Source organism: Anabrus simplex, chromosome 7, assembly GCF_040414725.1.
Source record: "Anabrus simplex isolate iqAnaSimp1 chromosome 7, ASM4041472v1, whole genome shotgun sequence".
Lineage (NCBI taxonomy): Eukaryota > Metazoa > Arthropoda > Insecta > Orthoptera > Tettigoniidae > Anabrus > Anabrus simplex.
Genome location: NC_090271.1, coordinates 94,881,386 through 94,893,661, shown reverse-complemented (window position 1 = coordinate 94,893,661; position 12,276 = coordinate 94,881,386). Strand labels below are relative to the sequence as shown.

The 12,276-nt window shown below is 36.0% G+C and overlaps 1 protein-coding gene across 1 annotated transcript in view; it reads left to right on the top strand.

Annotated features, from left to right (window-relative positions):
* kl-3 (dynein heavy chain 8, axonemal kl-3) overlaps nt 1-12,276 on the top strand; it is a 232,356-nt gene that overhangs the window by 179,020 nt on the left and 41,060 nt on the right. Inside the window, exon 11 of the mRNA XM_067151919.2 lies at nt 1,006-1,195. Coding sequence (XP_067008020.2) covers nt 1,006-1,195 — 190 coding nt within the window. The remainder of the gene's footprint in view (nt 1-1,005; nt 1,196-12,276) is intronic.

The window sequence follows — 12,276 nt, the reverse complement described above, 5'->3', positions numbered from 1 at the left end:
AAGTATTTCAGCTGCCATTACAGACGTACAGTGTAAATGTAGAAAAGTTTGAATAAATCTGTAAGTATACGTTTCCGGACCCATGTTGTCATTAACATTTTTTCTTCTCTCTGTGTGAGGAATCCATTCCTAAATTCTTGCCATCGAGTTTTGGTACACTCTGTATATTACCTTCTACTGCTCTAGATCAAGAACCCAACAACATAGTAATTCACCAGTGTTAAACTCAATGAAAATATTTAATAAATATAGCAATGAGTACAGACTAGATATATTTGCAACAACATACACTTCCATAGTAAAACAATAAATAACTTAATTGTTTTTTTTTTTTCTAAGTTAAAATCCCACTTTACTGACTCTTACTGATAAGCTCACAGCTTTAGTTCTCTTTCTAGTTTCTAGTAATACCATCTACCTCATCATCATTATTATCTTCAATAACATCACTACCATCAGTACTAATACAGGTTTACAGCCGTTAGTAAATAATTTTAATTGTAATATTTAAATACCTTGTTACACTGTATGCATATGTAACTGAATATTTGTAATATCATGCTACTGAAGAAAAGTGTATTTTTATTTCATTTATAACTTTATTTTACAAGGACTTTCATAGCAGATAATGTAATCTTGATGATGATGATGCTTGTTGTTTAAAGGGGCCTAACATCGAAGGTCATCGGCCCAATGTAATCTTAATTTGATATTTGTTTCTATCTAATGTAATGTATATGTGTTTCACATTGTTAGATTTATACCTGTCTGAAGCACAATAAATAAATAAATAAATAAATAAATAAATAAATAAATAAATAAATAAATAAATAAATAAATAAATAGTCAGTTAATCAGTTTTGTAATCATACTTTTATAGGTTTTCTATTATTCTTTTAATAAAATATGTCATTAGAGAGGGGTTCCAAGAAAACAATTCTCCTCTTTCTTCTTTTCTTCAAAAATTATTAGGTAATTGTAATTCATATTTCAATATTTCTTCAGGCTCTACGAGATGCACTGGACAATATCTATGACGCACGCATCCCAAATTTTTGGAAGAAAATTTCTTGGGTATCTTCCACCCTTGGCTTCTGGTTTACAGAGTTATTGGAAAGAAATGCACAATTCTCTAGGTGGTTGTTTGTTAGCAGACCACCACAGTTTTGGATGACAGGGTTCTTTAACCCTCAAGGTGAATCATTCTTTGTATTTATGAGTATTTATGTTATAGTGGTAGTAACAGACTTTTTCACAGGACTTATATTGCCTTGCATATTCATGTGCAAATAATATGATCAGTAACACTTATTATTAGGGCTCAGAAGTTGAAGACCTATAAATTGTCTTAAAAAGACCTAAAAATATTTTTAACAAGGTCCTAAAAACTGACAAAAAGGATGTTAAAATGTGATCCAAATTCATTCATAATTTTAGTTTTAATGACATTTAATAAAGGAATGTAATGTTTAAAAATGCAAAATTCTGGTGTTATGCAACATTATATAGATTAACATAAAATAAAAAAGAAGTCTGTGTTTGTTAAAAAAAGTATGTGCAGAATTTAGAATGAAATACTTTTTCCACCTAGAACGAATTCAGCAAATCTACAATGGACATCCTGGAGAAAGAAATTGAAATTAGTATAACTGGAATCATATTTGGGTTAACCACACTAGGGTTGCAGAAATTGGAATCCAGAAACCTTACCTTAGTTGGCTTTGCAGTATGAGGTGTAAAGATCAGCAGTTTCAGACAGCATATTGTGACACATCGAAAAACTTCTCTCCACTCAACGGATGTTAAGGGTTCCTACTTGAAGCAAGTGACATCTTTCTTCTCAAAAATGCTCACTTCAAAATGTTCTCAATATTTTACTTACCCTGAACATAATTTGATACCCTCAATTGTTTACAAGTATTAGTTTCATTTTTCACTTCATTTCATTTTTATTTTCTCGTCAGATATGGTTCAAATATATGTATTTACTAGGGAAAAGGTGTTTAAGAGATAATGGATGAACTAACGCTGATTCAAATTGAGAATGGGCAGTAAAATTGTAGTCAAAAGAAGTTGAAGTTGCTGTTAAGACCTAAAATATGGCTAAAATAGGACAAATAAAACCCACCATTTTCTGGCCTACAGTGACCTAGAATGAACATATATTATGTTGGGCCTCATCTTCGGACACTCGCGAAAAACAGGATTTTTCTTCAACTTCTGAGCCCTACTTATTACTAACCCCACATTTATAAGCAGCTGAATGTTATGTCATGTTTTTATTTTGTGAAGGATATTCAAGTAAGGACTGTTTGGCAGTTTCTTTTGAAAGCTTACACATTTATAATTTTCCACTTGTGGACTGATTCCCAGCACCCCTTGCACACAAATGTGAAGTTAAAGTATTTAAGATGATCAAGATGCCTGCTGCCAGTGGATGAAGTAGTCCAAGAAAAGATGGGCAAAACTGCATGCATGATGACTCAGCACTGAGTCTGCTGTCTGTACCACCAATAATGTTGTGCTTGCAGTAGACAGGGTTCTTCAGTTCTCACAAACAGGCACCATCTATATATATTGAACCCTTTAGGTCCTTATAGAGGGATACCTACCTTTCTTACCTATCAGCAAAGCTCATGAGATCTGTCTCTTGGGTCGTATCGGATTCTTTGTCACTTGCTGAGGTAAAGGTAGGGTTCAGTAATTCTAATCTATCTACTGGAATGAAAGGTCTGTTTAAAAGATTCCTATTTATTCAGGAAAATTCTGAAGCCATCTTTATGTCAATGGTATCATAGAAGTCAATTGTGTCCACTGGACACCACGATCATTTTTACATAAACATCAGAACACTGGTGTGAGACTTTAACGTAACTGCCTGATGGGCATTCTTACTAGAAACCATTGTCTCAATTATTAATCATTTAAGAAAGGAAAGTCTGGAAATCCTTAAATTCGGCTTCTACGTGAGACCACATGTACCATCATAGTGATTCGTTATGGTCCAGCCCTCGTAACACGAATTCTGGACTCTGGGTATAATTAAGGCCGTCCAATCGGTGTGTGCCACATAGTGGTTCTACGGCATGGACCCTCAATTGAATCGATGTGACCTGCGTCTATGTCATGGACCGACATCTAATCTTCTAAGTTACTTTAAAGTTATTGTGGATGATGACCGCAAGGAAATGATGCTACAATGGCATATGGCCCTAATGTAAGTCACTGAGGTTGATGACCCCCTGACCATCCAAGTTTCTAGGCTGAAGGCTAAACACAATTAAGTTACATCGGTTGATGACCAAAGTTCCACTTTACTATCCCCAGCACATTCACTGCTCAATCAATCAAAGTTCAATAATTACAACAATAGCAATGCTCACAAACTTTGTGGCAGTAAAATCCATTTCCTTCGGATATGTCCCTTTAATCGTTACTTTATTTTTTAATATTCCCCCGAAAACAAACTAAAATTTCCAGAATGCATCTCCAAGTTATTTGCTTGATTAAAGTTATTTCAAAATGCGGTTTCACTGAATTTAATAATTAAATAAATTTAAATGATTTAGCGAAATGTTAAAGAACAGTCAATTTTATCTCCGCGGACTCTGGTTTCTTCAGAAATTTCTACGCAGCTGTGATGTGAATTCAATGTAGTGATATTTATCTGGCTGGAAAAGAATTGTTACATAATTCATGTTCAGTTATATATCTTGTCTCCTGATCTCACACTTTTAAAATCTAATATAGCCCTAACCGTTATTAACACTTGGATATCCTAATAATCTACGTACAAACCAAACAACTCGCCATATAATTACGATGTCATATCTCGTCATACCATTATGAAATTTGCACACCCCTCACAGACAAACCGATCATCACAACCATCGCTCTATATTTTGGACAACCCTGAATTTGGTTACTCTGTTCCTTATACTCAAAGTTCGTGATTTCAAATGTTCATTACGTCCCCAATTACAGTATTTCACAATACTCAGATCATTACCGGCTATGAATTTCAACTAAATCCAGCATTTTAACGTTTTCCCTGGCCGAGAATTACAATCTCAATACCAAGCCTGTCCCGTTATCACAACTGAGGCCTCTCACCCCCCAAGCTCGCTTGGCAGTTGCATGAAACACCTGGTTTACTCACAGTTGACTGGCTTCTCAAAATGCTCTCTTTAAACTCTGCCAACAAAATTAAACAAATACGATATTCTAACCAACAAAATGTACAGATTATGCTTCAAGATGCCCACACTAATTATACGCATCACCAATTAATACCGCTATGGATTTCTATGAATTTCTTTCCATTCCCAACATTATAAATATATACCTCGGGCTATCACGTCCCGGCTTCAATGACAGGACTCTAACCTGATTCGCACATCTCATCTCAACTCATATAAAACATTCCTCGGGCTTCCGTGTCCCGGCTTCAATGACAGGTCCAACCTGATTCACAAATCTCATATCAACAAACTAACCTCTGTTTCCCAGCTCCACAATTATCATCGACAAAGAACTGGAATAAAATCCTTACTAGAAATCTCGACGTCTAATATGGCACAATGCATTAATCATGAATAACTTCGCATAAATGATATCGTATTTAATAACTTGATTTTTACGAGAAATGACTGAAACATTCTACTAGATCTTTTTATTGTCAGTCAGACACAGTTTAAAATGGGCATAGAAAAACGTTTCTCTCCGTTACCAAATTCATCACCCTAGGTTCTCACCCGACAGCGCGCTTCCACTCGATTGAAAATGAGTGACCATGGATTATTATTATTAACGTCAAATTGCAGACAGAAAAATTTTACGTCGAATGAACATCTTAATTTGACATCACAAAATATAGGCAGTACACTCACACGGATGACGATCTACATTGGACGTGATATCACTTCGGAACCCTATTCAATAACTTTTTACAACATTATACGGCACTCGCAAGATTTCAAAATTTTTTCCAAGTGGAAAATAAAACAAATGACTCTCTTAGTCGTACTCTCACATTTACAAAACTTAGTAGGGGTGACCACTGCGTCGTATATCCCCATTCAAATACACCTTTAGAGATCACGAGACAAGATATAAGAGGTAGTAAGATGGAAAGTCACCTACCTCATGTCGTCATAGGGCTCACCTGCGACCCTGGCATTTTATTTAGCCATTTTTACATTCATGGCTTTACAAACCATTTTTTTAATATTTCTTCAGGTTTCCTGGAATAAAGCATTTAAAAAAAAGAAAATACCCTTCACTTGTTTGTTGAGTGCACACGATGGACTATAATTATTTACGCACACGAATTACTTAATCATTAGAATTTATTCAGTACTTTGACCGTCCTATCTGGTACCATTATTTCACTCAAGAAAACTATCTCCTCATGGAGTCAAGACTTAGCCGCAATGGCTAAAATCTGCAGTTGAACTCAGTCTACTTTCGTTGTTTGATTTCGCAGAGCAGCTCAACAATTTTTCGTCCGCTTTGTATCACAAATACCGGAGAAGGAGACTTCGTCATGGCGTCCCTTCGTATTTATAGCAGTTACCCCCTCTCTTCGGATATCTCCCTTTGCCGCCAAGAAAATTTCTATAAATTTTCTGACTTAATTAAACTGTAATTTCAAGAGTTTTGAAAGTGACTACATGCTTGCTACATTTCTGGCGGTAGTGTTCATGGACATTTAAAATTTTTACGGGTTCGATTTCTGAGATGATTGACCTCCTTTGATAGGCACTATATTTTTTTGACTTGGCTTGGGTCGCCATGTACACGCGCTTTGAAATAGTTCACAAAAATGACTTGAGATTCTTCCGCCGTTGACACGTGTGGCTGACGTCACGTACCCCAGAGCGTGGGACCAAAGGTAATCACCCCCTCGTCACGTGTCAAATCCATGCTATCAAGAATCCAACTTTTAAATGATTGTCGGTTTAATATATATATATATATAAAATAACTTGTCCTGACTGACTGATTCATCAACGCTGAGCCAAAACTACTGGACATAACGAAATGAAATTTTGGGGATACATTCATATTAACATGTAGGTACTCGCTACGAGAGGATTTTTGGATATTCCTTTGCTAAGGGGGTGAAAAGGGAGGTTGATTTTTAAAATGAGGATATCTATATCTCAAAAACCTAAAAATTTATAGACGTAAAAATAGGTATTTGGAATCTCCTTTGAAAATAAAGAAACACTTATTCTTGTGTTTTTGGATAATCCGATGAACAGGGGGTGAACAGGAGTGATAAACGGGGTGAATTTAAAAAAAAGACTATATCTGCAAATTATCTCAGACACATATTACAGATTTGAAAACTGGTATTTGGAATTTCCTGTAAAAATAAAGAAACAAATATTTTTTTTTTTTTTTTTGGAAAATCCAGTTAAGGGGAACTGAAAAAGGGGGTGAATTTTTAAAATTAGCATATCTACAGTATTTCTCAGAAACTTAATATGTTGCAGACTTGAACATAATCTCCTTTAAAAATAAGGAAACACATATTCTTTGGTTTCTGGAAATACCCTTAACGGGGTGGGGGGGAGAATTGAAAAATTAGTTGAATTATTTGTATGAGAATGTACATATAGGCCTACACCAAAAAAACTAATGGTGTTACAAACGTGAAAACTGGTATTTGGAATAATCTCCTTTAAAAATTAAAAAAAAAAAAAAAACACGCATTTGGTTCTTGAATTAACTTGGTGGTGGGGTGTGAAAACGGAGATGAATTCCTTTTACAAGGATACATATATCCCAAAAACGAAGATGTTACAGTCATGATAATTGGTATTTGGAAGCTCTCTTAAAGAAACGGTTACTGTTTGTTTTTGGAAAATTCACTTGAGTGGGGAGTGTGAAAGGAAGTAAAAAAATTGAATTATTTTTCTGGAGAAACTTATATCTCAAAAATGAAGGTTACAGACATGGAAATTGGTATTAGGAATCTACTTTAAAAATACAGAAACGCACATATTTTGGGTGGGACGAAACCTACTTAATGGGCGGGGGTGGAGTGAAAAAGGAGTTGAATTGTTTTCATGAGGATACTTCTACCTCAAAAACTGAAGATGTTACAGACATGAAAATTTGTATTTGGAATTTTCTTTCAAACTAAAGAAATGCATAATCTTTTGTCTTTGGAAAATCCACTTAAGGCGGGGGGGGGGGGGGGGGGGGGTGAATTAATTGAAAAATTAGTTGAATTCTTTGTGTGAGGATACTTATATCTAACTAAAGATGTTTCTGACGTGAAAATTAGTATTAGGAATCTCCTTTAAGATAAAGAAACACACATTTTGAGGGGGTGAGAAATCAACTTGAGGGCGGGAGCGGTGAAAACGGAGTTTAATTATTTTTTATGAGGATATATATATCTCAAAACTGAAGATGTTACGTTCGTGATCATTGGCATTTGGAAGATCCTTTATAAATAAAGAAACAAGTTTTTTTTTTGTGGAAAATTCACTTAATGGGGAGGGTGAAAAGAAGTGAAAAATTTAATTATTTTTATGAAGAAACTTATATCTCAAAAACTTGAGGTTACACATGGGAAAACTTGTATTTGGAATCACCTTAAAAAAGAAACATGCATTTTTGGAGGGGATGGGGGGAATCAGCTTAACAGGCTTGGGTGAAAAAGGAGTTGAATTCTTTTTATGAGGATACTTATATCTCAAAAATGGAACATGTTAGAGGCTTGAACAATATCTCAAAAATGGAACATGTTAGAGGCTTGAACATTTGTATTTGGAATCTTCTTTCACAGTAAAGAAACACGTGTTCTTTTGTCTTCAGAAAATCCACTTAAGGGGGTAAAAGAATTGAAAAATTAGTTGAATTCTTTGTGTGAGCTTATATCTCAAAAACTAAAAATGTTAAAGACGTGAAAATTTGGGATTTGGAATCTCTTTTAAAATTGAAGAAACACGTAATTTTGGAGAGGGGGGAATCAACTTAACGGGTAGGAAGGGGGTGAAAATGGAGTTGAATTACTTTTATGAGTATACTTATATATCAAAAACTGAAGATGTTACAGACGTGGAAAATAGTATTTGGAATCTCCTTTAAAAATGAAGAAACACGCATTTGTTTTTTCGGAAAATCGACGTAAGGGGTTGGGGTTGAAAATAAGTAGGGCCTATATAAAAAAGGAGTTGAAATATGTTTATGAGGATACTTTATCTTAAAAACTGAAGCTGTTACAGACGTGAAAGTTGGTATTTTGAATTTCCTTTCAAAATAAAAAAACACATATTTTTTTGTTTTCGGAAAGTCCACTTAAGGCGGGAGAGGGGTATAAAGAAGTGAAGATGAAGAAGTTGAATTATTCTTATGAGTATACATTTATCTCAAAAACTGAAGGCGTTACAGACATATAGACATGAAAACTGGTATTTGGAATCTCCTTTAAGAATAATGAAACACGTATTTTTTTGGTTTTCGGAAAATCCAGTTCTGGGGCTGAAAAGAATTGGAAAAGCAGGTGAATTTTTAAAATGAGCACCGGTATATCTACATTATATGTCAAAAACTTGACATGATAGAGACAAGAAACTTGGTATTTGGAAGGTCCTTTAAAAATACAGGACCAGGCGATTTGGCCATGCGGTTAGGAGCGCGCAGCTGTGAGCTCGCATCCGGGAGATAGTGGGTTCAAATCCCACTGTTGGCAGACCTGAAGATGGTTTTCTGTGGTTTCCCATTTTCACACCATGCAAATGCTGGGGCTGTGCCTTAATTAAGGCCATGACCGATTCCTTCCCATACTTAGGCCTTTCCTGTACCATCATTGCCATAAAGCCTATCTGTGTCAGTGCGACGTATAGCAAATAGCAAAAAAGTACAGGAGCTTGTACGTTTTTGTTTTCGGAGAAGGTACTTAACAGGGGGTGAAAAGAAGTGAAAAAATATTAGATTTGTTTTTTATGAGGATACTTATATCTTAAAAACTGAAGATGTTACAGACGAGAATATACCTTAATTAAGGCCATGACTGCTTCCTTCCCATACCTAGGCCTTTCCTGTCCCATCATCGCCATAAAGCCTATCTGTGGTGGGGGGAAGGACTGATCAAGAGGTTGAATTCGTTTTATGGGGATACTTATGTATATCTCTAAAACTGAATTTATTACAGATGTGGGAATGGGTATTTGGAATCTCCTATAAAAATAAAGAAACATGTATTTATTTTTTTGACTTGAGAGAAGACCGTTTCTCACATGTACAGTTCTATGTCGCATGGTCGTCTTAGCCGCAAAAGGTAAAACCACAAACATGGTTTTAAAATAATTTCTGGGGTAAATGTAACTCGATTTTTGGACGAGTTTTTATACTTTAGGAATTTTCAGATAATGTCTTAGTACAATGCCGAAGAACAATTACTTTGATCAAATTATGAAATCCACGCGAGCGAAGCCACGGGTAATTGCTAGTTTTCTTATATATCCTTGTAGTGAAGCACTTAATATATGATTGGGGGGTACAGTTTGATATCTTCAGGTGAATACTAATACCCCCATTAATCAGAAATATTTCTAAAATATCATTAATCATGTAGATGAAGGCCTCATTTTTACACATGACTTTAAGTCTTTCCACCTATAGCTCATTTAGTAAAGTAAAGTAAAGTAAAGTAAACTCGTCAAGGGTTATAAATTTCATGTAAGCTCGTGTCCTCATCCTGAGGTGGTGCAGCTCTTTTCAGTCACACCACCAATGGAGGAGAGCTGCATGTACCATTTGAAACACATACCAGCCCTCCTGCCATTCTTAAATTTTTGGCAGTACCGGGGATCGAACCTGGGCCATTGAGAACGGCAGCTAATAGTACTAATAGTTATGCTACGGAGGCAGACAGGTCATTTAGTAGAATATATACGTGGTATACCCTACTTGTCGTAAGAAAGAACTAGAAAATGGGACCCCCAGGGGTTCTCAATTTAGGAGTGTGGGTTGATGACCACAGGGCTGCTACCAGAGTCTGGCATTGCTTGCACTTATGCCATTCTACTTCATCCCCTGATTAGTGTTAAGAGATGTGGTTCCCCAGTTGTAAAGCCTCTTAAAACAGGAATAACCACCACCATGACTCCAAGGTTGATGAGAACACTCATGTCAAACTGAAAAACTGTATACGACCTCTCCAAAGGCCACATGCTGCCATTCATTCATTCATCTATTATATGTAGATGATATACATATCAAGATACCTTTACTGAAGGCAAACACAGAAGTGCCCAGCTCTGTGGTTAAGCGGTTAGCATGCTGGTGTTTGTTCTAAGGGGTCCAGGTTTTGATTCCTAGCCAGATCAGGGATTTGAACCTTCATTGGTCATTTCATCTGGTTCAGGGACTGGGTGTTTATGCTGTCTTCAGCATTAGATTTCGGTCGGTCGGTAAAAATAGCAGGAGTAGACCAAGGTATGAACATGACAAACAGCTTAGTGTAGATGTAGGGTGTAGTAGTTACGTAGGAATGAAAAGGTTAGCACAGTATAGGGTGGCTTTGAGGGCTGCATCAAATCTGTCTATGGACTGATAACCCAAACAACAACATTATTGTTGTTGTTGTCATTGTTGTTGCTGCTGCTGTTGTTGTTGTTGTTGTTCAAAGTAGTTTGTACATTGCAAACCATGTTGCTGTCTTGAAAGTCATTCATTCATCCCACTGGTGTCCGGTTGGCCACTTTTGTTCTGTACTTAACATCTCTTAAATATGTACTGAACACAACCTAGTATGTTGAAAGTTTATTTTTAGTACAATGCAGTTGTGAAAATTCAATATTCATTGACTTGATCCACAATGGACAACTTGCACCCACTGTTCAGTGTGATGACAGTAGTGCCAGACTTGTTGCTTAGATCCTTTCCATCATAAGTTATGAATTTCATTATGGTCCGTATTGACAAATGATCACTATCAAAGGGTAGAGATGGGTCCACCTATTCAATAACCTTTGATAGTAGATCTTTTTCAACAGAACAAATATGACCTAGGCTACCATAGCTCAGTTGGATAGAGCAAACGATGCACAATCAGGAGTTTGTGGGTTCAGATCCCACTGGTATCCTGTTGCCAATTTTTGTTCAGTACTAAACATCTCTTCAATATGTACAGTATGTACTGAACATGATGTAATACTCTGAAAGTTTATTTCGAGTTCTTGCATATCCATTTCTTCTCAGCTCTTTGAGTTCCTTTCTTTGTTGTTCCCTCTTCCAGTACTAGTCTGTCATTGAGTTTTAGCCTTTATGTTATTCTTTTATAACCTGATTAAATATGTTACCATAAAACTGTCAGTAAGATTGATTTGTTTTCATGAGTATTTGGTTTGCTCATTAAGATGGCAGTGTGTGAAGTTGTGAAAATTGTCCTTGATGTTTTACATTTCGTTGTCTCCTCCTTTTATTGCTTCTTCCTGTAATGCTGACTGTCATTGTGTTCATTTTATTATAATAATAGTTTTATTACAGCCAAATGGCCATGTAAGTAAGTACATTAATTTTAACATTTCCAAGCCACATAGGTCTCATTCTTCTGAACAGAACTTAATCAACGATTTCCCTCTATTTGGACATGTTAAGACGTGGTATCTATCACATTCACGATTGCACAATTTACACATGCATCCGAATTCAGGTTCATGAAATGTTTTGGTTTTGCAAAGCTTAAAGTGAAAACCATGAACAGCATGTCTTAATTCGTAGTTCGCTTCCATCCATCCCCGCGTTGTCATAGCATCCGTTGCATAGAAATCTAACCAAATGTCTTCTCTTTTCTGCTTCAGTTCCGTAAGTAGTCGATCGTAATTTGTCGTGGATGGTAGTGACATCTTGAAGCGTAGCTCTTCGATCAGGAAAGATTCCCTCGTCAGAACATACACAAGTCGAGATAGTGTATACTTCGTAAGCCCCAGAGCTCTCTTTAAGTATGCAGCTTTGACTTTCTTTATTCGTCGTAGACTATTAATGTTTAGGTATTCCCAGACGAGTTGTAGACCATAGGTGATTATAGGCACAACTTTAATATTGAACAGCTGTATCGCTGCTTTAACTGACATCTTACATAAATCTTTGATTTCGTTCACTGCTTTAAGTGCCAAGATTGTCCTATTCTCTATGTGTTTTGTGAAAACATCACCTCTGGTTTGTAATATGACTCCCAGGTATTTGAAGTGACTAACCCTTGTTAGTTCTTTACCATTGTAATGGACTCTGTCAGTCATTGCTGGTCTTCCC